The 25,223-nt window shown below is 48.5% G+C and overlaps 8 protein-coding genes across 8 annotated transcripts; 5 read left to right on the top strand and 3 right to left on the bottom strand.

Annotated features, from left to right (window-relative positions):
- Window positions 1-5,422: 5,422 nt before the first annotated feature.
- On the top strand, window positions 5,423-6,466 carry FPOAC1_010921 (uncharacterized protein; the record flags this gene model as incomplete). The annotated part of the gene is made up of 1 exon (XM_044855308.1): window positions 5,423-6,466. One exon carries the CDS (start codon window positions 5,423-5,425, stop codon window positions 6,464-6,466), a length of 1,044 nt encoding a protein of 347 aa, XP_044702621.1.
- Window positions 6,467-8,091: 1,625 nt separating this feature from the next.
- On the top strand, window positions 8,092-10,977 carry FPOAC1_010920 (uncharacterized protein; the record flags this gene model as incomplete). The annotated part of the gene is made up of 12 exons (XM_044855307.1): window positions 8,092-8,636; window positions 8,694-8,923; window positions 8,981-9,033; window positions 9,082-9,208; window positions 9,789-9,876; window positions 9,932-9,989; window positions 10,143-10,356; window positions 10,418-10,509; window positions 10,561-10,695; window positions 10,750-10,776; window positions 10,827-10,909; window positions 10,959-10,977. 12 exons carry the CDS (start codon window positions 8,092-8,094, stop codon window positions 10,975-10,977), a joined length of 1,671 nt encoding a protein of 556 aa, XP_044702620.1.
- Window positions 10,978-11,669: 692 nt separating this feature from the next.
- On the top strand, window positions 11,670-12,347 carry FPOAC1_010919 (uncharacterized protein; the record flags this gene model as incomplete). The annotated part of the gene is made up of 3 exons (XM_044855306.1): window positions 11,670-11,672; window positions 11,730-11,923; window positions 11,975-12,347. The coding sequence occupies 3 exons, from the start codon at window positions 11,670-11,672 to the stop codon at window positions 12,345-12,347; spliced, it is 570 nt and encodes a 189-aa protein (XP_044702619.1).
- Window positions 12,348-12,888: 541 nt separating this feature from the next.
- On the bottom strand, window positions 12,889-13,725 carry FPOAC1_010918 (uncharacterized protein; the record flags this gene model as incomplete). Its single annotated transcript, XM_044855305.1, has 2 exons — window positions 12,889-13,199; window positions 13,266-13,725. 2 exons carry the CDS (start codon window positions 13,723-13,725, stop codon window positions 12,889-12,891), a joined length of 771 nt encoding a protein of 256 aa, XP_044702618.1.
- Window positions 13,726-15,340: 1,615 nt separating this feature from the next.
- FPOAC1_010917 (uncharacterized protein) lies at window positions 15,341-16,229 on the top strand (the record flags this gene model as incomplete). Its single annotated transcript, XM_044855304.1, has 2 exons — window positions 15,341-15,431; window positions 15,481-16,229. The coding sequence occupies 2 exons, from the start codon at window positions 15,341-15,343 to the stop codon at window positions 16,227-16,229; spliced, it is 840 nt and encodes a 279-aa protein (XP_044702617.1).
- A 279-nt stretch (window positions 16,230-16,508) lies between these two features.
- Window positions 16,509-17,117, bottom strand: FPOAC1_010916 (uncharacterized protein; the record flags this gene model as incomplete). Its single annotated transcript, XM_044855303.1, has 3 exons — window positions 16,509-16,529; window positions 16,588-16,643; window positions 16,697-17,117. The coding sequence occupies 3 exons, from the start codon at window positions 17,115-17,117 to the stop codon at window positions 16,509-16,511; spliced, it is 498 nt and encodes a 165-aa protein (XP_044702616.1).
- Window positions 17,118-17,665: 548 nt separating this feature from the next.
- On the top strand, window positions 17,666-19,571 carry FPOAC1_010915 (uncharacterized protein; the record flags this gene model as incomplete). The annotated part of the gene is made up of 2 exons (XM_044855302.1): window positions 17,666-17,921; window positions 17,980-19,571. 2 exons carry the CDS (start codon window positions 17,666-17,668, stop codon window positions 19,569-19,571), a joined length of 1,848 nt encoding a protein of 615 aa, XP_044702615.1.
- A 424-nt stretch (window positions 19,572-19,995) lies between these two features.
- FPOAC1_010914 (uncharacterized protein) lies at window positions 19,996-24,096 on the bottom strand (the record flags this gene model as incomplete). Its single annotated transcript, XM_044855301.1, has 2 exons — window positions 19,996-20,246; window positions 20,304-24,096. The coding sequence occupies 2 exons, from the start codon at window positions 24,094-24,096 to the stop codon at window positions 19,996-19,998; spliced, it is 4,044 nt and encodes a 1,347-aa protein (XP_044702614.1).
- Window positions 24,097-25,223: the final 1,127 nt, after the last annotated feature.

Here is a 25,223-nt window from a genome sequence, read left to right as displayed (position 1 = left end):
ATTGCCAATCGCTCTTGGTAAGCAAGAACTTTTGAAGGCTGCCTCCGTACTTTACATGTACTGTTCTGTTTTCAGTCCAAGAGGGGATAATTGAGTTGAACCAACCTGGACACAAGGTGGAAACCACATTCGCGGGCCTTACTAGAATTATAGTCACCAGACAACCGCTCTCTTGCCCGTCTGGCTGAGGGTGTTGAAGCCAAGTATTTATTTATGCACCTGGCACTCGATTTCGCATTAGACTTCGAGGGATACCCATATCAATTTATGCACCTGGCACACTGGCCGTTTTCGCAAGCGAAGATGTATTTCTTGTTGTAAAGCCATGACGGAAATATCACAGACTGATGGGTAGAGATGTTTCTCAAACTCGTTGAGTGTACGTGCCGGGCACGTTATAAACAGACCCCATTCTAGCACGCGTGTGCAGCCCGAAGAAAGAACGAAGCCAACTGAATGAGAAGTGTTGATGTTTTCTGATAACTATACACAAATTTACTTGCCGGAGGCTAATTGGGTAGGCGAAGGATGTTTCTCAAATGCGTCATTTGAGGAGTCCTCGTCAGCTTGATAGGCAGATGTGCTTTGAGATAGCGGCTTGGGCGTGGTACTTTGCCAGGGACATATCCAGTGAGTGTCGCCAAAAGTGTGTAAAAACTGTCACATGGCAGTGACTGCACTTATGTGAATCGGGGTAGCACATCACTAAACGCCGGAAGATGCAACCTGGCTCATCACAACGAGTAAACGTCTTGAAGTCTATTGGGTATTGGAAGGTTGCTGGTTCCCTGCCAACTTGAGGAAAATGGAAGGTCTGAGCATAGGTAGCCAATGCGTGATTCCAGTTTGGTCTCGGTTGGTCCTGTAAGGAATGAATCGGCGGCCATAAGGAGAGAGAGGAACAAACATTTGCGCCCTTGTTCGGTGGGACGCAGTTCAAGGCCCACAGGCAAGCCGAGTCCCAGCTCAAGCCTTGTGAAGCCCAAGGACAGGTAATATTCACCTGTTAGATGTTCAGGGCACAGGCGGAAGACGCGACGACCTAGCCTAGGTAGTCGTCGGCAGGATTGGCTGGCTGAGCGTCCCGACACCCCCTGCCAGACGAACTAATAGTATTCCATTATAAAAACGAGCCAGGGCATTTGAAGCAAAAATAGCCAACCGTCTACCCTATTGGAGAAGATCGTCATTAGAGAGAACGCCAAAGTGACTGTCATTCGTAAGGCATCAGTGTTCGTTGGACTTGTTATACGACTCTCCGTAATCGTGCCATATAGCTACTAAGATGGAAACTAGTATTCAGTAAGCGTGAGTGGCATCGATACGTTCTCTGGCGATGCATGATAGATCACCTCATATCACATCTTTGGGCGGAGTAAAACGGTTCATTGATATCTTCCCTGCACACCGTGCTATAGGCTTACGGATACGCTGGGATCACAGCACCCGAAGTTTAGAAAGTCAAAAAAAAAAAAAAAAAAAACCAGATCCATCAAGGCGGCACGCTTTGGTTTTCCATCTCCACTAAAGATTTGCAGGGAATGTATAGGTGGCGCGCAATTCCAGTCCTTTTTTTGGTGAGGTGACTGATTCAGTGGACGATCAAGCCAGGTCACAAACCATGGACAGGCTAATTTCATCCACTGGCTGCCTAGCTGATCCCTCTGTAACATTACATGGTGGGCTAGCCGGCTGGGCCATGGACATTGTGTGTACATACGGTGAGACGCCTGGACGCCCAAATCTTTCGAGGGAACGTCGCTCTACGACACCGAAAAGCGGCTAGTTAAGAGGGGTCAGACAGCACATGTGCGGTGCTCCACAGAAACTCATCTTATAGCCGTGGTCAGCAATCGATGAAACTGTTCAGGTGGGGATTATCCTCGTCAAGAAACAGCCCAAACAAAATTTTGCCCTGTTGTGGCATGAACTTGACGAGTCGTCTGCGTTGCCTCCACAGAGGGGCACTGAGATGAGACAAGGGAAGTGCCAGAGTCGGAAAGTGAACGTCGACCGAATTGCGTTTTGTGTTGAGGAAAGTCGGACATTTGTGGATGGATGATGGATTCGAAAATCATTATCTTCACAGCCGTGGGCGAGATGTTCTGGCAAGTTAAGTTCCGATCCGAGTTCAAAATCTAACCGATCTTGTATTAGAGCTGTTTCTGTTTTCTTCTTCTTCCTGTATTCATTTATTAACGAATGTTGACATTGGTGCTTTTTCAAGTGGCCTCGAAGTTTGAACTTGATCATCTTGTCTCAGGCCTCCTACAAACTTCGCCCAGAAGCGATATTTGCGTAAACCAACTTGGGGTAGACATGCGACATACCATACAGGCATGCAGAATAATAGACTAGCGTCTATAGCAACAGATCCGTGTTTCGGTTTCGGAAGTGAGTCGTTAGACGACGTGGCAGGCAGGCACGCAGGCAGGCGGGCTTCAAGAGCATGAGTTCCACTAACACGGGCGCAGACAAAGCCAAATCCCATGCCCGACAAGTAGCCCACTTGCTGAAGTCGTGCTGGCGCTGGCGTTCACTGCAAAGGCAACCTAGAGTGGCCAGCGATACCCTGTTTGCTTGGCTTTGCTGCGAGAGGTGGAGGGGAGCAGGAAGCAAGTGGTACGCAGCTAACTAGTACGGGCTGAGCCCCTAGGTAGTGTTTACCCAGCTGGGAAGTCGGTCGTCAGTTTCGCGACCCCTGAGTGGAGGGGAGGGATGAAAATTGTACTTGGCACTTGGCTGATTAGTGAGTTGAGAACACATATTTCCGCACTTTCCATTCTGGGCAGAAGATCCAGCAAGCAGAGAAGGCAAGGGCAGCGGCCCAGTAGAAAGGTCACATATACAAGGAAAAGCTAGGTCTTGCCGCTTACCGGGAGTGTCACCACGACTCGTACCTTCCGTTCCTTCAATGCCCATAACCACTTAGCCCTTATCTGAAGGCACCTGCCCAAGGTAGCTGACTCACCTACCTCATTTCATTCCTTCCTTTGGCATTGATCTTGGTACCCCAGTCAGGGCGCCTTCCTTGGGTGCTCAAAGAAACAGCGCCCACTCAGCGGATAGCCCCTCCTTTTAATCAATGTGTGTTTCTCATGAATCAATCCCTCTTCGACTTGAGGTCTCCAGTTTGAACCCTGCAACCAAAACCGCTCTCGCTGCTGGTACCTTGGCTTGCTGAGGAAATTGCGCGCCGGCGATGTCTCCAGTACCCGAGTTCAGATGTTCATGTGCCTTTGTGTTGGTGTGTTCGCCACTAAAGAATCCCACCAACTGGCACACACACGCACAACAACACACACACCGCTAAAAGGTTAGAGCTTGTTACTTAATATGCATAGCGACAGCCCACGCGGACGAGGGCATTAACGCCCGCGTACCGACCTGATTTGGATGCTTTGTTGTTACTGTACGGACACAGTCAGAACATGCACGATGCAATGTCGGCCAGCCACACGTTGGTTACATATCAAAGGAATCGTCATTTCCACCCTTGTTTGTGTGTATAGATGCAGTTCCACATCAATATTTGAGATTGTCTCGATAGATTCCTCATCTAGACCATCTGACCATCGAGCTACAGGATGCCTGCGAGGTCGACTTCAGATGGAGTTTCGCTGCGCCATCATACCCTGGTAGTATGGTAATAATAGCTCGACTGGTTTCTCAAACTTTCGGGCTACTGGCATCAAGACCCAGCAAGTAGTTACTGGACGCCATATTATCGGGCTGTTGTTTTGCACCTTATCTACTACATGTACCATTGCAACACATTAACCACGAGCCCCGGTCGACCACTTATTTTGCAAAGCACCCAGTTTACGAAACAGGGAAATGAAGAGCTGTTCGAGAAAAAGCTTTGGGGTCACAAAGACAAGCACGGAAACTGAGGAGTAGGCACTGAACCGTTTTTACCAGTGCCCTCGATGGTAATGAGGATCCAAAACCCATTGCAAACATACCTACAGAGTACCCAGTCAACCATCGTACCCAAGCGCTTGCCGATCAGATATGATTGTTTCTTTTAGGATAACACCATGGTCTCATGACACCCTCTCGCAGCCCGCTTCTAACGTTGAGATGGAGCCGAGAAATGGGAATTCCATCTGCTACAGCAGGGGTGTCTGAAGTGATTAGACAAAAGCATGCCAAACACCAAAGCGGTGATGCGCATCCCGCCTTGATGAGATTTGAGACCCTTCCCGAGTGGCACTTTTAGCAACAAGGAAATGTTCCATCCTTTGGACAAGGCGCGGCGCTTCCTAGTTGAGGTCCCTAGTCCATCTCAGGCCCCAGAGATGCATGCATTGTGGCGCCGTCTGCTAGATGATTTGGTGTACCCCCATGCTTGGCTTCAACCCCCTTGCTTCTCGGTCAAGTCGCACATGAATCTTATCAAGGATTGGCTACAAGTGCACTCATTTGTGGTTTATCGCAACTCCTAGGCGTGGGCTCGATTCTTCTCCATCCCTTCCATTGTTCACTACTCCATGTGAGTTGCATCCTTAGCGGCAGGGGTGATTATCCTGGAGTCTAGACGACCCGATGATGCCCACTTCCTATAGACTCTGTGCTCATGGGTCTGCAACACAGTCATAGCCGTGGAAGGCTCCATCGTTACCATTATTGTCACCATCACCATTCGGTTTCTTGTCCCTCACCTTGTTAGTATCACGCCAAGGTCGGCGTAGTATTGCCAGATAGGTCGTGAACCTCATGGTCTCACAACCTCAGCCTACACTCCCTCGTACAGCAGCACAAGGATCCTTGTGTAGCTAAATCTTCGAGTTCACCATACTGTGGATTGTCTCAATCCCCAGAACAGCGGCCTAATGCTCGCTCCGGCACTACTTCCCGCCTACCTTTCGTCGCCTTCAGCCCCGCCCGTTGAGACACCCCCTACCGGCCCGTATGACGCAGGCCACCACTTCAGCTGCCATGCTAGAAATTGACAATCCTAGCACAGGAACGAAGCCATCAGGGCCAATTCTGGTGAGTAAACCTTGTCGGGTACCCCTCACACTCAATTCTGATTTGCCGACCATTGTAGTTTCCACGGTTTGCAGCCAGTTGGTGCTAAATCGTCCATGCTTCTTCACTGCTTGGCCCTTGCCGCCCCACACCCAGATCCTTGAAGAGTTGATCTTGTTCAAGCTGCTAGGCTCGATTTATTTCCAAGCCATCGATTGCCCCATGTTTCGTACTCCCTTGAACCCCCTTGGGGATTGCACCTCCACTTGACCACTTGACGATACATAATGAAGTCTGTCCCTCAGATGGTTTGTTTGCCATATTAAAACCATTGACTAAACGCAAGCTGAAAGACGATAGCAACATTCGATATTTTCCTGCCTCCTATCACCAACACTTGTGACTACCTCTCATCTACTTTGTACACTTTCCCTTCAGATATTTCAAGATGATGCACCCACTCTTCGGCGTGCAACCAGCAGGCTCTCTGCCCGTCACATATCCCCACGACGTGACGCTAGACGATTACACACAACAAATGGCATGCCCTCAGACAACAAGGAGATTCTCGCGAGGCTCCAACGGACAGCGTTCTGGAGGAAATGCTATGAGAGTCGCTAAACCTTCGAGTGCCAACAACAGCCCTCGATCGTCTAGTCTTATGGCTCGACGCAAGACTCTTATGAGTGATGGCAACTCTCAACGACGACAGCAACAAATCATGGAGCAACTTTCTTCATTTTGCGATATTCAGTCACAACAGCCCTACCAACGATCCTCGCGTCCCGTGAGTTGGCACCCGAGTTCTTATGGTCAAGCTTCAACACAGCAACAGATGCCTGCCTTGGCCTCAAGCTACTCGCCTGTCGGCCAACAAGATCCATATGGAAACTGTTCTCACTACTCACCTATGATGAGTTCAACTTCTTGTGGGACATCTCCTCTCGCCTTCTCCCATCTCCCACTGCCATACCAGTCTGCCGACATGCCATACAACCCCTACCAGGGAACCTGCATATCGCAGCACTCACCGGCTAGGTCTTTTGCGACTGATGCTTGTTCAGTGCCGGCCACCTCTGCTCCTGCCGAAACTGCATACAGCAATGGGTGGGATTGGAACAACTTTATTATGCATGGATTCGGCTCAACAACGCCCCCCACACCAGAAACACTCCCCCAGAGTCAATCGTCTCAACCTGCGGTCTCTGAGGATATTCAATACCAAGCACTCGACGATGCTTCGGAAGAAGAAGGCGAGATCCTGGTTGGAATGGGCCTCTACGATGTCCCAGAAAAGTTCAACGAGGACCCACAATTGAACAACTACCGATCCACTGTATCATCTCTACTCGGGTCGTCATTTAGAAGTTACGAGCCTAGTGGCAAGGGCTTGAAACTTGAAGAAACATGGGAGCCTCCCAAATCCGATGACGAGGATGATGATGATGATGATGATGATGATGAAGAAGAAGAGGAGGAGGACGAGGAGTAAAGGCGCTGCAAAGCAAGTCTGCAATTGCGAGTACGAATAACGATATGAAACTTGTATGGATATGGTGTCACGGTCGTGTAGGAAAAGCCAGCTTTGGTACTCTGTTTTTGTTTGGGGAAGGCAAGAGAATACATGGTCTCAACGACACAGGCATGGGGCGTCTTGATTTCGAGATTACAGGCATTGTTACAAGCGATTGGATTTCAGCATATATAAAGAAGCTGGCTATGGGATACCCCGTGCAAGAGCACACACAACACAATATGTAGATGCAATATAGTAGGGCTCAGGCAGCCATACATACAATACTCACTCAAATGAATAATCACATCAAGACAATACCTATCCCCATCTCGTCGTGCTGTTGGTTCTGGACGCGAGGCAGGTACGAGAGACGGGTCAGCGGGAGCCGCGTTTCTGTTTCTTCCAACGTTAATTCAACCAAAATGCATTGATCCCTGCACGACATGTGGCATTCTACGGGTTCGTGCCTCCGTCTCACCATAAAGCTCATCATTGGTCAAGCGCATGTATCGACAAACCCCCTCTCCGCTTGCAGCCAGCCCTGTGTGGCGTGTGCACATACAGAGTAGCATCTCAAAGTTCTAGACGCTACAGATACCCACTCCATTGCGACATTACGTATCTGTTTCCCAGGGTTGGCTGTGGCTGGCAACCGAGAAGTGGCTGGCTCCATATTTGATGACTCAAGCAAATCCTGTCTGTACCTAGGTAGGTACGCCTATCGATCATTACACTTCGAGGAACGGAGCAGTAATGATGAATTAATGACTAGAGGAAAAGAAAGAATCATACATCCCCTAGGAGATGCTACATATGTTGGAGAATGTGGTCTCTAAGATTTTGAGGGTGAGTAAAACAGACCACTTGATAATAATTAGGCCTCACGGCATAAACCGATTCGTTGATTCCGTCTCTTACTCTCCGCGACCAAGTGTTCTGATGGCTTAAGGAACTCAAAATTTAACTCTTGGAGAGAAGAAAAAAAAGCAACTTCTGATGGGGTCAAGCTCCACACAGCTCCAATCGTAGCCTACTATGTACTAATTTACCGAGTGTGCATTCTTTTCCATGAACTGGGGTCAATCAAGGGAAGGGAAGGGAAGGTTTTTTAGTTCCCAGAAGGAGAGTGAGGCTTAGCCAAGAGGGAAGTTCCTTGAAAACAACTGCTTAAGTCGGCTGAACTGAAGCATTAAAGGGAAAGAACTTATTTGTGACTGCATAAATATGACATGTAGTAATGTATCCATTATGGCTCACCTTTCTGAAGTTTGATGTGTCGAAGCCGAAAATTGTTATAGCAATCTTTTATAAATCTTCAAGAACTCGATACATGGAAGCAGATGTGCATTATTAGAACGAACGGACCGGGGAAACGAGTTCAATTATACTTTATGGCCAGATTTGTATCACTCAAAAATGGGAGACTCATGGCGATGACAACGCCAATTTGATAAATAGGAGTCATATTTGCGCATGCATCTTTAAAAGCCCAAAACAAATTTAAATTTCTTCTCTTTGTAGGAAAAAAAAAACATGATATCATAGTTTATAACCTGACAATAACATATTGTTTATATATATGCAGTCGGTGTTAGGTGATTATGATTATTTGCAGTGATATGCGACCGCCTTCACCGGAAAATTATTTCCTCCTAACAAGATCTTGGATCCAGAGTTCAATATTGCCAGAAGCTCGCCTCGCCTCACCTCACCGAGACTTGATCAAGCCATTGGAAGAAGACATTTTATTGATACGTCAAATTGAGAGAGAGTCCGAGACAATGGTCCAATACGTCTTTACGCCATGGCGCGACCGCTACGAACTGTTGCTCGTACGCGAGCAAATGTACACAGGCATCACAACCGACGCTCAAGATCCAAAACAGAAGCTGCCACTGGGTGGCCTTGGAGGAAATGAAGGCATACAAATACATCAAGATATCGACAACAAAGAAACTCGGGCACGACAGCACCAAGCAGTTGCGCGTGTATCGATGTGGATGCAGCGAGGAAATTGTCCTCATCTGATCGAATCAACAGCGCTTTTGATGGCTGCCATGCTGAGTGATCGGGAGGCAGCTACTAGGGAAAATGCAGCCTCTTCAGCGTATGCCATTCGAGCAGCGTACTCGGCAGCATTCAGCCGGTGAGTTTCATGGCTTCACACACAATATCACAACACGGCGCTGATGTATAACTCAAGATTTGTCACCGGGCTTCTCGACAGTCACCAGGATAAGCAGCGCAAGCAGAGTATGTACGCAGTTGCAGACACAATAGGGCTGCCAGCCACGTTTGTCGAACTACGCCATCAGTGCACGCACGAGCAGTTACCCTCGTTGGCAAAGCTACGCACAGCGGCCAGAAAAGCGTTGCTGTGGATTTGGGACTACCACTGGAAGCAACTGGACGAGGATAGCAGCGACCCGTGCCGTATGGCAGTACTTAGATATCTTGGAGAAGGGGATGAGACGAAATTACTGACCATAGTTGATGAGCTTGAACGTTGGCCCAAGGAACGCCTACTCAAGACGATTCAAGAGGTTAGATGTAGTCTGCCGGGAAACCAAGTGTTTCTAAAATGCGCACAGTTGACGCAGCAACTAAAAAGCACAGAGGAAGAGAAAAAGGCGACGGAACCTGGGTTTACGGATACGACAATGGGGGATCATGAAGTTGATGCTGGCAATGTGGTTGAAGAGGAGGACAACGACTTTGGTTGGTCGCAGTTCCAAGGCCCTTGGAAGCCCAAGCCTATTGGAATTGTCTAGTGTGTTGAGAAACGGCCTTAGATATTTGATACCCAGATGGATAAACTTAACAACCATGTACATACCAAAATACGGGTTTGATATCTTTGTAAGTTGGTAATTACAGCAAAGCAAAGACCTGGCTGGTATCACGTGCCTTCACCCGCATCGGCAAACGTCATGACAGCGGCGGGGACGGGAGCCGTGATGCTTCGGATACCTTACCTTGGTTGATAAGATTACAAAACCTCGCAGCTCATTCGACGCTCCCCTTCAGTGAAACATCCACCTTTAACTCGACATCTGTCTTTGACCTGTCCCATGTATAGCTTCGCGGCAAGCCGACCGTTTCTCAGACAAAAGATTGGATATTTATCAACTGCTGTAAGTCAAGCAATTGACTTCAAAACGTACCCAGCTGAGACAGTATAGCTTGTTACATCTCGCGCCATGCATATCCAGTCGATTCCTATGTGTATGCAAACACTCTTGATCTTCCGCTGAAGGAAGATACACGATTTATTTATCTACGGAACTAATATGAACAGGGGAGGGAAGCTCCAACAACTACGCCTACTTGGTAGTTGACGACAAGTCTAAGGATGCTGTCATCATTGATCCTGCCAACCCTCCAGAGTATGAACGCATCTGCTGAGAGGCTTATTGAAGCAAGCTGATCGGTAGATTATAGGGTTGCACCGATTCTGAAGGATGCCATTCAAGCGGGCAAGATCAACTTGACAGCTATTGTCAACACACATCAGTGAGTTCCGATCCGTAACGGGCTCGACGAACCCGACTGACTTCCGCGCTGCCATTGGGATCATGCTGGAGGCAACAAGAAGCTGGTAAACCTCCTTAACAACAACATGACATCTGCGGGCGTTCACTAACCTTCCAAGCTTGCCGAACTCGGTACCCCCAAGTTGGATATCATCGGCGGCAAAGACTGCGAGGGCGTGACCAAGACGCCTGGTCACGGCGAGACCTTCAAGCTGGGTGACATCACTTTCAAAGGTGTGCACACGCCATGCCACACTCAAGACAGCATCTGCTTCTTTGTGCAAGATGGAAACGACAGGGCTGTTTTTACTGGCGATACTTTGTTCATCGGAGGTAGGACCAGACAGACTCTTGGTGTTCTGAGATTGGAGTTTATGCTAACGGTAATGATCAGGATGTGGACGATTCTTCGAGGGTAATGCCAAGGAGATGCACGAGGCTCTGAACGAACGCCTTGCAGCGTTGCCCGATGACACTGTTGTCTATGTAGGTCCCGAGTGTGAGCGTAGACAGAAGTAGCCGCTGACACTATTCCAGCCTGGACACGAATACACCAAGGCCAACGTCAAGTTTGCCGCATCTGTTTCTCAACGCGAGGCTGTGCAGAGCCTGCACTCGTTTGCTGAGGACAACAAAATTACCACTGGCAAGTTCACCATTGGAGATGAGAAGGTACGTGCAAAGCTTGATCGGATTCGTGGAGAACATGTGGCTGACTTGTAATAGGAACACAATGTGTTTATGAGAGTTGAGGTTTGCCATCAGCAGCGATACTGGAAGAACTACTGTGCTGACACTAGTAGGACCCCGAGATTCAGAAACAGACAGGCGAAACCGAGCCCGTGGCAGTTATGGCGAAGTTGCGTGAGATGAAAAACAACTTCAAGTGAGTAAGTAGCAATACCTCTGCCAGCATTTCTTGTCTTTTTGACCAGTCTGCTTAAGGGCACCTGAGCCGAAAATATGAGCGACGGTTTCTACTCGGGGCAAAAGCAGGCATGAAGTATCGGATGCATTGAAGAACGAGTATTCTGAGTGAAAGGTTTCGAATTGAGGTTGATATTATATACATCATCTTTTATCAAGTATGTCTCCATGGATCGCTAGGTGTCCGTCACAAAGACATTGACATCGCTTGCTACCCGCTGGAACCACGTCGGTTTGAAGTTTTCCGACGAGGCTTGTTTTGATTTTGCTTCACTGTCCACACTTGCTCGCTGTAGTACATCAAAGCGGCAAGCTCTAGCATTTTTAGAAGCGGGTGTTGATATGTAGAATATCATAAAGAAATATCACAGTCGACCAATGGAATTTATTGCATCGATCGTTCAGCAGACGTAAACAAACCTTTTGAGTGTTTCGCGATGATTTTCTCCGAAGGAACGCGAGTATGTGGTGCAACTCCAAAGTGTGAAGAGACTGTGGAAGAATGTTGAAGAATGACGGTTTCAATCGAGGAAAGAAAATGTAATAAAGGATCCGTTCTTGAAGACCCCGTACAGTCTTAATAGTGCCGATAGACGGTGTTTACGCACTGTCCATCTGCTACGCCAAATCCACCATCATCACTTCCATAGTACCAAGAAACCGTCGTGAGATCAACTACTGCGAAACGTCTTAACGGTTCCTAATCTCCCAAAGCGCAAATGGTAATGAATTATTCAGACGGATTTACTGGATGAGCAGCGTCTGACAGATACTTATAGCCTCCAAAGCGCAAAGCACCTGCCGCCAGTGGAAGCGCTGCGCCCAAGACGCGCCAGTCCAAACTCGCAAAAGAGCACAACGTCACGCCGCAAGAAGAGGGCGAAATCCGGGAGGCATTCAGCCTTTTCGCGGAGCCTATGGATGGAGAGAAGCACGGTGTTCTACCCATTGACGATGTCAAGTCTGCGCTCATGTAAGTACTCAATAGCGACACTTGGAATTCTGCTGACATATTTATTCACAGAGCCCTTGGTGTCCCGCCTTCATCGCACGCAGAGCTCAAGGAATTCGTTTCGATTCTCGATCCCGATAACGACGGCTATGCAACCTTTGAACCATTCTTCGCCATCTGCGCCCTGAAATTCCACACAAGAGAGCACGATTCGGATGCTCACCGTGCAGAAGTCGAGGAGGCCTTCCGACTTTTTACAAATGGGCAGGATGGACCGATCACGCTCGGGCATTTGCGGCGTGTAGCAGCCGTGCTGAAAGAAGATGTGGACGAGGAGCTGCTCAAGGATATGATTCTCGAGGCCAACGGAGGCGTAGGTGTTGCTCGAGGCGTAGGCGCTGAGGAGTTTGATCGAGTTATGAAGAGTGCTGGTGTCTGGAGGTGATACTCCATTGTGATGCGCAGTCGCGCTACGATTTACGAAGGAACGAACCATTTTGCGGCGTTGGGGGAGTTAACATACCACAAGACGAGAAAGCAAGACTGGAGGTTACAGTTTGTGGAGGTAAGGTTTCCTGGATCCTGACCATACGGCGAGGGCTGCTAATCGTATCAGTCACTTGAGCACTTGGCAAGGTGTTGTCGACATAATGTGAGTATAGCATCGAGGCTTACCGCACTGTGACTTTGTGAGGGCATCGATAAATATATTGTAGCAGTCATTCAGTTCATACATCATAAGCAAAAGGAGAGGCGGTTTGTACATTCACTGGTTTTGTCTCTTCTCCAATCTTAAATGTACTAGGTTCTTCAGGATCAACGGTCCTGACCAATGTATATAGTATAATGCCACCTAATTCTGAAACGCCTCATCAGATGCATGCCCTCTTGGACGACGACGGGATGTGTGAACTGATAATTCTCACACTATATGGACCCAACAATATTTGTAGTAAAATCAAAGCAAATGTCGTAACTTTCGTAAATCATTGCGGGGAGTTGATTGTCACCGACGGCTTTGGGGCGCCATCCTTGGCAGCAGCAGCCAGCTTCTCCTCCTCACGTCGTCGGGAATCGATGACAGCCTTGAGCTCCGGGGGAGGGTTGAAGCCGGCGTGGTCAGAGTGTCGCTTGTAATAGTAGGCGTCTGGCTTGGGGTGCATCTCCGGGGGAAGGTCTTCCATGATGCACTTGACGATGTTCTCGACCGAATTCTTCTTGGAGGCGTCGCGATGCCAGACAGTAATGAGGTGAGAGTTGAAACGAACCGAAAGTCCAACACCACAGAGCTGGTCCTCTGCAAAAAAAAAAAAAAAAATAGTTAGCACTTGTCAGAAGGGTTCGGCAACTTGTGAGCTCATACCTTCGTCAAGAACACTCTGGAGCTTTTCGCCAATGGCAAGGAGCTGGATACGGGTCCAGACATCAGGGCCCATGCTCTTGGGGAAGCGGAACGTCCAGCTACCACCCAAGACGTTACGTCGGTCTTCCCAGACAGGTCGGAAGCCGGACTTGAAAAGGTAGAGGGACTCGCGCACGCCGATGTTTCCCACAGGAGTGTTGTTCGCATATCTCCAAAAGTCCTGCACCGACTCGATCTGGGTACCTAGCTGCTCGAGTCCGGTGTGGTACTGGTCACCAGCCTCACCCTCCTTTGCCTGGCGATCGAAGTAGACGTTCCAGTAGTGCTGCGTGGGCAACGGTCGCATCGTCTTTAGGAAGTTTCGCTTGGCATCATCTCGCTGCTCGGCAGGAGAGTTGGGGTCGTTGGACTCCTGAGCCTCTGGGAGGTTACGGGTGAAGAGAGGCAGACGGGAGGACATTGTGACAGTTGACGTGAGAATGGATGTCAATAGGGGAGAGAGAACGAATGTAGAGAAGAAGGGTTGTGCAAGATGTTAAAATACAAAAGACGAAAGGAGATGAACACGGAGGCTTGAGTTGAAACTGCCTTAGTACCTATAGCACTACAGTACCAAGCAATACGTTAGCACCTACTAACTAATGGTACTGGTGAGTTCTACCTTAGTACCTCCTACCTACTACTAGGTATCCATAGTACCCTGTCGGGAGAGCTTCCACTTGGGCTCGGGCTGGCGCTGCCCAGGCTGGCTGATGAGGGGCATGTCAGACAGAATGAGGAATGGACGGGCAATTTGGCACAGACAATAGCATCAGCAACAGCCCCTATTATTTGTCTGGTTCTTAGTACTACCTACCTACTTGGGCCGAGGATAATAACAATACTAAATTATAAAACCCCTTGAGCTAAAATAAGTAAAATAATAACAATACATAGAACGCTCACCGCTGAATGAATGAATGAATGTGATTGTTTAATTATTTGTGGCTGGTTGTCTGTTTGTCTAATAGTCGAGTTGAGCTGTAGTGGGGATATGGACTTGATAGAACCTTACAAGCTACATCTCCAAGCAATAAACTACTGTGCTGGAGCAGATGCAATCTAAGATATAATTTGAATGTATGGTGTATATGTCCATTACGAGAATGAACATATCAAGAGGATGTCTAGTGCGATGACAGGTATTCTATTGCATGCGGGACCCTTCTTTCTTTTTCTTTCAACCTCAAAGTACAGACATTCTAAGGTAGGTACCTACCTACCTACTAGTGAGACAAAACGACCCATCCATGACATGACATGACTGCGGGGTCTTGCAACAGGCGAATAAAACACCCCCAAAACCATGAATCTAGTTGATTGGTTTGACGCATTGACTAGCTGCTTGTTCATCAACCTCTAACCGATCTTCAACGGCACTTCTCAGTGTAACCGACGATTTAGCGAATCACTACGGCAGTCTCAGGTATCCCCGGCATGGCTGAAACTGAAGTGGGTTATGCTTCTAGGTATCATTATCATTGGAACTTGGCTATTACCAAGTCAACTACCGTATCCAGTACCTTGATTAATGAAACGAAGAGTATTTGGGTATTCGGGTGTGGTCAATATTCATGGTGCCAGGTACTTCGACGTTCGTGTTGATTATTCATGAAATCATACTCAATTTGCTCCGCTATCGTGAAATCGACTGGAGAGATTGAATTTCGATGCCGAAAAGAGGACCAGCAATTGAGTTGAGTATGTGCATGATAGCTTTACTTTCTCCGACCTGGTTATTTCTCTTACTTTGATAAGAGCCCATCATGACCATGCTTGTTTAGTGTGAAGGAAATCCATGTCTAAGAAAATCAAATCAGAAATAAGCCTAGCTAATCTCTATATGAACACCTCGTCCTGATTCCAATGATGTTGAGATGGAGGTCTATCTAATAAGTACAAACAGTCTCCTCTGGTGAAAGGTCTCCACCACAGCTCATATCATGAATGCTAGCAAAAACCAACTTTACTTCATTTCAATACCGACTCACGTCATTTATATCTGACAAACCCTTGAGGACACATGTACCTAAAACATGTCGCCCCAAGACTCACGGCCTGAAGAGGCCACCACAAAGGAGGAGATTCATAGCGGGGAACCACCAAGAAAGGCAAATCGTAATGCATGTGAGTAACTGTATAGCTCACCCACGATGCCTATTCTTACACGCAAAAGTCACAGAACTCATGGCACCCAAGAGGAAAACACCGCCATCAACCGCCGCTGCTCAGCCATCACGGAGCGGAAACCCTTTCAGAGATAGAATGGGCCTGGGCGCATATCTGGAAGACCCTGGCTCGTACCCATCTTCTCGAGTCATCTATCACAACGACGACTTTGTAGCCATCAACGATCGCTACCCAAAGGCCACTATTCATACACTCCTTCTCCCTCGCTCTTCAAAACACAACCTTCTTCACCCTTTCGACGCCCTAGATGACCCGGAGTTTCTCGCCAGCGTGCGAACCGAGACTCAGCGCCTCAAAATCCTGGTGGCCAAGGAATTGCAGCGTTCTCTCGGAGCGCACAGCCACAGCGATGCGCACCGGCAAGCCGTGCTCGAGGGCGATGCTGAGCCAGATGAGAGTGGGGAACTTCCCGGGGGTCGGGACTGGACGACAGAAGTCAAAGCTGGTGTGCATGCGGTGCCAAGCATGAAGCACTTACACGTGCATGTCTTAACAAGGGATATGTTCTCAGAAGCACTGAGGCATCGAAAACACTACAACTCTTTCAACACTCCCTTTCTCGTCGACCTGGACGACTTCCCTCTCCCAGCTGACGATGCGCGCCGGCACACAAAAGAGGAAGCCTATTTGCGCTGGGATATGAAGTGCTGGAGATGCAAGCGCAACTTTGGGAACCAGTTCCAAAAGTTAAAGGGACATATCGCAGAGGAGTACGAGGTATGGAAGAAGCTCTAACGTATGGGAAAACTCAGGCAAACGGAAAATAGGGCCTGTTTTCCCTATGCATATATCAGTGCCTAGCTTTGATATTGTTACAACAACTCCCTTGATAAAAAATCCCAAAAGTAATAATTTCACGAAACCGACCAGCCAGCCAGATCCCTATTCCTTGTGTTGCCAGGCACCTTATACCAAACCAGATCCAGACCCTTTTGCCTCAGTATTAGAATACAATCCATCCCGTTGCTGGTGTTGTTGCCACGCAGTCGTCGACTTTAGTACCTTCGTTCTTGTTTACTCTTCGTCGTCATCCTCCTACGCTCAGTTAGTAAACGGTGTGCCCTCACTCAAGGTTCATGGCAATAAAATTTACCTCGTCCCTATCAGGCGAATCGGCGACGGAAGCTTCTTTGTCACTGACGTCGTCGGCTGCTGAATGTTCAGTAAATTGTCGCCTTGGTTAGATTGAGACCCCGACTTACCAGCATCATCGCCCTTATCCTCGTCGGCCGAAGCATCAGCTGGGCTAGCACTCTTGGGCTTCCTGCCGCGCTTCTTGGGTTGCTTGGGCGTTGTAGCAGCGGACTTTTCATTTTCATCTTCGGCAACAGCAGCTCGGCGAGGTCGTCCGCGTCCTCTCTTGGGAGTACCATCATCGTTCACGGCCGCGACCTTCTTGGGTGTTGGGGCAGCCTTCTTCTTGCCACCACCTGGAGGACGTCCACGAGGACGACCAGTAGGGACGTAAACCTTCTTAGGCATGGGTGCAGAGCCCTTAGGAGGTCTTCCGCGGCCGCGCTTGACAGGAGGTTCAGCGGTGTTCTTGGTCACGCCAGCTGAAGACTTGGGAATCTTTGGAGATGAGTCGCCTTTGGACGCGACATCTTCCTTCGTGCGCGCCATGATGCGAAAGACTGGAAAAATGAGGAGGAATTGAATGAGAAATAATGACAGAAAAAATTCTCGAAAAATGGATCAGATGAGCGCGACCCGAGTTTGCACGAAGAAAGGGTTCGGATTAAAATACGCGAGTGTGTTGATGAAGATAAAAGAAGAAATGGAAAGAAGAAATGAGTGCCACAGGTCGTTGCGCGTTTGGGTACTATAGTAGATACTCAACTAACCCAAGGTAATTGTAGTAGTAGTAGCTGCAACTATACCTAGTAAATCTTATTAAAGTGGCTGGAGTTCGCGTCAAGTCCCCGCGTGTGAAGAGAACAGAATAGCTTGACAAGGCCCACGTACTTTTAGGCAATATTTTTCTTTCATCCTTTTCTACAAAGACTAAGCTCTAAACAGCCTAACGCTTCCGCATTTCGATGGACTGGTTGGCCCAAGCTCCTTCTTGTCCTTGTCAAATCAAAACTGGAAAGAACAAGACAAGGGCCCCCTGCAACTGCCCCTAGCAACGCGAATGACGCTGGTAAACAAAAATCCATAAAGCGGTTAAAATGTGGATTGTTCTTCGACACCGACTTCACGGCAGCATCAACGACATCAGTCAAACGCTAACGAATATGGCTTTGGATTCGAGATTGATGCCTTCTGCGGCCTCTTCTTCGAGCTCTTTTTGTGAGGGCAGAATCCATTCTTCAGCCTCGACTCCCTCACTACGATCTCGAGATGCCGCCTTGTCGATGCCCGCCAAGATGGACGGTGGAGGGAATGTGAAAGTGGTGGTCCGAGTGAGAGCGTTTCTCAAGAGAGGTGAGAAATACAAAGTTTTTCAATGGATTCTCTGGAAACTAACCAAAGTTCCCTTTAGAGCTTGAACGTCAGGCAAAATGTCTGATTGAAATGGATCCCATAACTCAGCTCACTACCCTCTCTTCACCTGATGAACCAGACGCAGAAGCTGCAAAACTCAAGACCCGAAAGGTCATTGAGGAAAAGAAATTCACTTTTGACAACTCCTTCTGGAGTCACGACACTAATGATGAGCACTATGCCACACAGGAGGACGTTTACAACAGCCTAGGCGAGGACTTTTTGGACCACAACTTTGAGGGTTACCACACATGTATCTTTGCGTATGGTCAGACAGGCTCTGGCAAAAGTTACACCATGATGGGAACTCCCGATCAGCCTGGACTCATTCCTCGAACCTGTGAGGATCTATTCGAGCGCATTGACGCTGCTCACAGCGAGAACTCCAACGTCGCTTACAACGTCCGCGTCTCTTACTTTGAAGTATACAACGAGCACGTCCGTGACCTGCTGGTACCGCCTCAGACAACACAAAAGGCGCCCAACTATCTGAAGATTCGCGAATCTCCCACCGAAGGTCCATACGTCAAGGATCTTACTGAGGTGCCCGTACGAAACATCAACGAGATTCTGCGCTACATGAAGCTAGGCGATACGTCTCGTACGGTAGCAAGCACAAAGATGAACGATACCAGTAGTCGAAGTCACGCTGTCTTCACTATCATGCTGAAGCAGATCCACCACGACATGGAAACTGATGAGACAACAGAGCGAAGCTCTCGTATTCGATTGGTGGATCTGGCTGGTAGTGAGAGGGCGAAGGCCACCGAAGCAACCGGTGCACGATTGCGTGAAGGAAGTAACATCAACAAGTCCTTGACTACCCTTGGACGTGTCATTGCTGCCCTGGCGGACCCCAAATCATCCAGGGCTGGGAAGCGAAGAGACGTCGTCCCGTATCGCGACTCCATCCTCACGTGGCTTCTCAAAGACTCGCTCGGCGGAAACAGCAAGACGGCCATGATTGCATGCATTGCTCCTTCAGACTACGATGAGACTCTGTCGACGTTGCGATACGCCGATCAGGCCAAGAGAATCCGAACCAGAGCTGTGGTCAACCAGGACCACATTTCCACAGCCGAACGAGATGCGCAGATTGCTGCCATGGCGGAAGAAATTCGTATCTTGCAACTTTCCGTTTCCGATTCAAGACAGCGTGAGAAGAACGCCAAGGAGGCCGAGGAGAAACTGGAGGAGTACCAAACTCACGTCAACTCCATGCAGCGTATGATGGAGGAGCGCAGCATGGTGGCCGAGAGCAAGATCAAGAAGCTCCAGACAGAGAACGAGGCTCTGAAGCTGCACTTGAAGCTTGCCATAGAGAGTCTCAAGAATCCCATTCCCATTGTTCCCGTCAAGACAGAGGTCGAGCTCGACGAGCACGACAGGGAGAATATCTCCGAGTACGGCGAGGACGAAGACGAATACGACTCAGAGAGTACAGCATACGGCGACGAGGACGAGTTGCAGGAAGAGATGCACCGATATCTTCAGGACATGGGCAACCTGAGAAAGTTAATGACGGCGGATCTTACGAGGTTCAAGACCGAGGACAGCGCCAGGATGCCACTAGGCAACAAAGAGTTCTAAAACGTCTGACGACGAAGGGGTATCAGATTGGCGAAATTATAAGCTAGCATCATGGGTTGGAGCACGGTGTTTTTGGAGCGTTGGTTTGAACGACTCAAGTTGAATAATTCAACGTACGAATGAATGTAGGTTTGCTGGATACAAATTACATAGAAAATTCTATAACATATTCTTTTTGTCTCGCAGAAGATCCGAGTCTCTTCTCACTTGGCTTCTGCCTTGAATGCAGCAGGTCTATCAAGATGGATATTGCAATATAACAGGGTTTTTTTCCCCAGAGAATGTCAAATTTCGAGACCTCATCAGATAGAGAATCCCGGACGCAATGGCTATACGTAAGAACACTTTTCATCCCGATTAGGTGTTGGATGAACCAGGCGTATTCTATGTGCATCCTAAATACCAATAATTCAAAAAAATTCATCTATGCGTCTAGACCATCAAGTTCGATCATCTTCTTCACCAGTGTGACGACCTCGTCGTCCTTGACGCTCATCTCAGGATTCTCAACTTTCTTTGCAATCAGATCATCCACCATACTTCTCAATCTTGCCAGCAAGACACCGATGCGTGCCCACCCTCTTAGTCTCAACCACCCGTCCACAAGAAGACCTCTGCCCAACGTGTCAAGTTCAATCGGGCCTGAAAAGAGGAGGAGCGTATAGGCATTGAAGGCTTTTACATTATATGTTAGTTTTCTTATGTAGAGTAGGCTCAGGGGGTTGTACTTACGTGTCAGATCACGGATAAAAATCTCGCTGGTAGAAATAAGACTGAAGTATGCCATGTATGCAGCATTACCCGAAAAGCCCTGGCTTCCGAAGAGCGTGCTGCTTGGGTGAACAAAAACTCGTCCGTTCTCCTGGTTAAAGAACTTTATTGACTTTGCCTCGGGATCCAGCTCAACAGCACCGGACATAGAACTAGCGAACTTCTTGTCGGGATACTGAATGCGAGCAATTTGCGGCGTGAACGCCGCTGCAATCAAGGCCCGCAAGAGCTGAGATCCGTCAGAACTAGTTTCACGAGCGTGAGCTTCACTTGACGCTTCAGAAGGGGCAACGATGCCAATTTCCGCGAGTGCCGCGTAGTACTGCGCACGCGTGTTGGAGATATCAGACAAGGTCTGGAAATTGAGAAACTTCTCCTCGCACCACGATCGCACTTGACACTGAGGCAAGCGGTCTTGCATCATGGAATCCCATTCCTGGAAAGCCTGAAGATCGGTCAAGAGATCACCATCACCACTGTAAAAGTTCATGCGAGCCTCTTTTGCTTCATCTCTCCTTTCCTGCGGGGACAGAAAGGGACTTCGCGTGCTCAGTATCGCAGCGATAGTCACGCAATCACCCAGACAGCCGAAGATCGCACCGAATACCATCAGTTTACCGCATCTCAGGTCAGCAGGTAGCATAGCTAATTGCTGACCCATAGCAGTGAGCTCATCGCCATCGAGTGCCCCCATGCGTCGTAGGAGCTTCATAGCCCCGTCGATAGCTGTCGCATCAGGAGGTGTAGGGGACCGACGAAGGAAGCCAGCAACATCCTCCATTCCCATAGCGCGAACCGACAGGCAAAGTTGCTCCAGGGGCACACGCCGGATTTCAGGTTCCGGTCGCTCAGGCATTTGTTCCTCAAGCTTTTGTGTAAAGAGCTTGTAGCATCTGCCCTCTTGAACTCGACCGGCCCGACCACGTCGTTGTTTGCAGGCAGCTCGCGATGCCCAGGTCTCTTCGAGTTTCCGCATGTTGTTCTGGACATCAAAGCTAGTTTCCTTAACCTTTCCGCTGTCGATTACCGCGACGATATCATCAATGGTAATGGATGTTTCTGCAACATTGGTTGCAACCACGATCTTTCGTTTTCCGGGGGGAGGGCTTGAGAACACACGCTTCTGTTCGCGCGTTTCGAGCGATGCGTGGAGTGGCAAGACATGTAGAGAACTGATCGCCTTTAATGCACGACAGGCCTGGTTGATTTCACCAACTCCAGGGAGGAAGATGAGAATACCCCCAGACTTCTTCTCGTAGGAAAGCTCGAAATCAATAGCTTTGACAGTCTCAACCAGCAAATTGTAGTTAATACGATGCCCAAGCTTCTGAATTACCTTTCCCAGAGCATCGCCACTGATGTACTCGGTATCGGAAGTCTCAACGCCGTATGCAGTCATACGGATCACATCGTCTAGATAGTACTCATCTACTGGGAATGTTCGACCCTCGATATCGACAGTGCCTACGCTGAGCCCTTCCGAGGCAAAGTAGTTCTTGAAGGTCGCCGCATCAAGGGTGGCAGACATGAGAATGAGCTTGAGCATATCTTTCTTTAATTTCATGACTTCCCGAATGAGGTTGAGTAAGAAGTCAGTGTCCAAACTTCGCTCGTGTACCTCGTCGATGACAACGTGACTGACGTCTGCCAGAGACGCCACGACGTCTTCAACTCGACCTCCTGAAGTTTGCAACCGCCTGAGAAGAACACCAGTCGTGACAAACGTTATCCTGGTGTCCTTGGATCTCTTGGACTCGCCACGAATTGCGTATCCAACTTCTTCGCCGACTCGTGAGCATCTTTCTTCCGCTACACGATCCGCCAGTCCAAGTGCCGAGATTCGGCGCGGTTGTGTAACAATCATGTTCGCGCAACCGCCTAGTCCTTGCGCATACAGGTCATCCAGAATGAACTGCATAGATTGTGTAGATTTGCCCGAACCTGTTTCTCCACTGATAATGGTGACATGATTGCTTCGGACAGTACCAATAATGGCTTCGCGCATCTGCCACGCAGGCAGATTTTGACGCTTGCTGATCATATCTTTCAAAGAGGTTGATCCTTGCCGTCGAAGCCACTGCTCCCGGTTCTTCTCATCCTTTGCCCATTTAATCAGCTTGGGTGCACGAGCTGGTCGTTTCTTCTGTGTGATGGCTGCGACGGGTTTGTATTCAGCAGCAGCTGAGGAAACTGCTGAAATGTCAACAAGTTTCCCGGGATCTTCGATGATGTTGTTTATATTCTGTTGGACCCAGTCCATAGCCAGGTAAATCTTCATAGGTTCATCACGTAAAGACTCCTCGATATACTCAAGCGCTTTTCGAACGATGCCCAGCTTGATATAAGAGGGAATGTTGGCCACAATCGAAAGGATCAAGTTCGCGGGGTAGGTAGCCGGACGACGGATTTGCAACGATGTGTCGACAAGCTGCTGTCCGTTTTTGACGGAATCCAGTTTGATGCGAATGACATTATCACCTTCCCGCTCAAACCCATCCCCATACATGGCTTCAAGACTTCCAACTTCTTCCCCCCATTGCTCTTCGGGCGTTCCAAGATCCAAGAAGTCGGTGTCGTCAGAGTTCTTAGACTCGGTTGGGAAAAGCAAATTCTGCAATGTCTCGGCAGCCTTATCCTCGTCCATGCCTTGTTCGTCCAATACCCTGGTGGCCAATTCAAGAGAATAGCCTGCCTGAGAAAGTCGCTTGATGATGCCTTCTCTTCTTAGATTAGTGGCACCGACTGAGACTCCGGCTGCATAACTCTCAGGCAAAGCCCAACGAGGAAGGTCGTCTTCAGGAACGTGGATGAGAAGCCACTCGAGCGTCTCTTCCCGGTCCTTGCAGTACTCCACTGCCTCTTCCACATGGCTCTTGCGAAAGCTGAGCTTACTGAATTCAGAAACGATGGCTTCTTTCTGTGATTTTGACATGTGGACATCATTCGGATTCCATTTGACGCCGGTTCGCAACAGAGTCTCCAACTGAGCCCTTGTCTTCTTGCCCATTTCAACCTTGGGTGCCGTGCTCCAACCTTTCATAATGTTCGATGCTCCTTTACCCGCATTACTCATAAGAACCAGTCCGGCCGCGCCAGGCATTGCAGCTGCTTTGGCTTTGGCAGCCTCAATTTCCTTTCTCTTCTTATCTGCAACAGCCTTGGCCTCTTGTCGCTCTTGCAACGCCTTGAAAGGATCTGCCTCATACATGAAAGATTTCCCGTCCTTGACATCTTGGACCTTGAGAGTTTGGAAGTCTTTCCACAGCGATTTGTGTTCCGGTGGAAGAACGGTGTGCTTGTTCTGCATGCTACAGACTCTGAAAAGAGCATAGGTAGCTGCTGCATGTTTGGCTTCTATAGCTGTGGGTCGGGTAATCAAATGTTTATGTGTTGCTGGAATCTTGAAGGGATCGAGTTTGATAATTTGCTGCGTCTTTGGATCCTTGGCGCTCATGGTAACCCATACTGAGAAACCCTCGGGCGTCTTTCTGGTATCATAGTCGGGCCTCTCCCATCGTTGCTTCTGGCAGTACTCGCTTAGTAGATTGACCGGTAGCTTTCCCGTCCATGAAGAACCACCGATAAGTTGCTTCACCGTGGGCTTTGGAGGGCCTGAATCGGGTGCCGCTTCAGGAGTAGAAGTGCCACCTTTTTGGCCTTTCTTGCCCTTCGTTTGATCCTTGGATGAGCCAGATGGCATATGATCCGAAAGATCTATCCCCCCACTGGCCTTTCCTTTGCCCTTTTTGACCATTATGAAGGGTCGTTGCTTATTGGCCGTGATGTTGTAGGGTGAATATTGTCGAGGCCCAGATGATAAGTACCTAAGTAGTGGCTAAAATTGGTGGAGTTCCTTCTACAAAGTAAGTGGACAAGATGAGATAGGTACTAAGGTAGGTAGGTAGGTACCTACCTACCTTGATAGGAGGGAGGTAATAGGTATCAAGGCAACCTTGTTTTGGACAGCCATTTCCAGTTGAATGGGTCGTACAATTTCAACAGATCCATTCAGAACCCAAGATTATAGTTTTATGATTGTTATGATTTTAATGAATTTACAAGAATCATACCCTTTTAACTATGTAGCATAGCAAATAACGTGAAACGGGACAAATGAGTGGGAAAAAATAAGCACTTGGCACACAATCAATGAACACACTGTAGGGACATAGTATCACTCCAAATTAAGTACTGTGTCAATAGATGATTGCACACGGCCTAAAACTCCGCCATTCATCATCAATCAGACTTTCACGGTAGCTACCTATTCTGCTGAGTCGTATTCTGGATGGTATTAGGCCATATTTACAGTATTCCAGTCGATAATACTTCATGTTTTACGAGTCAACAGTCAAGTCCCATCATCTCAGAGATGCAGCTTACTAGATCAAGCGAGTCACAACATGTCAAGTACATTCATCATGAATGAGGGGCAAACACTCCTGTTATTTTTTTTTTTGACAACTTGACTACGGTTCCTGGCTATTTTTGAACCAGATTCACCACCACTTGGCAGTAAATTCCGTAATTTCGAGCTTCACCATCTCAGAAGTCCTGATGCACTAGCATAGGCTTCACAAGGCACCACGTCCTCAATTGACGCTGCCTTGAGCTTTGGCGATAGTCCTGCGCGAGTCCCATGTGCGTGAACACCAACCATCATGATGTTTCCTGCGTACACACGTAAGCTCGTCAGCTTGTAGCTTCTGCATCTGTGACCGAGAAGCTAGATGCCTCCACTGACTCCGCTCTCGCCTCACTTCTTCACTCAGGCTGGAGCTTTCAAGCTACCATAGGGCCTGTATCTTGAGGGAGTATGATTTCCCTCTTATAACCTTCCAGATACATTAAAAAGACGCGGTATGGGTGTGATATCATGGG

The sequence above is a fragment of the Fusarium poae genome, chromosome 4 (assembly GCF_019609905.1).
Source record: "Fusarium poae strain DAOMC 252244 chromosome 4, whole genome shotgun sequence".
NCBI classification, from domain to species: Eukaryota; Fungi; Ascomycota; class Sordariomycetes; order Hypocreales; family Nectriaceae; genus Fusarium; species Fusarium poae.
Note: the sequence above shows the minus strand (reverse complement) of the source record. Positions and strands in the feature narration are given on the sequence as shown.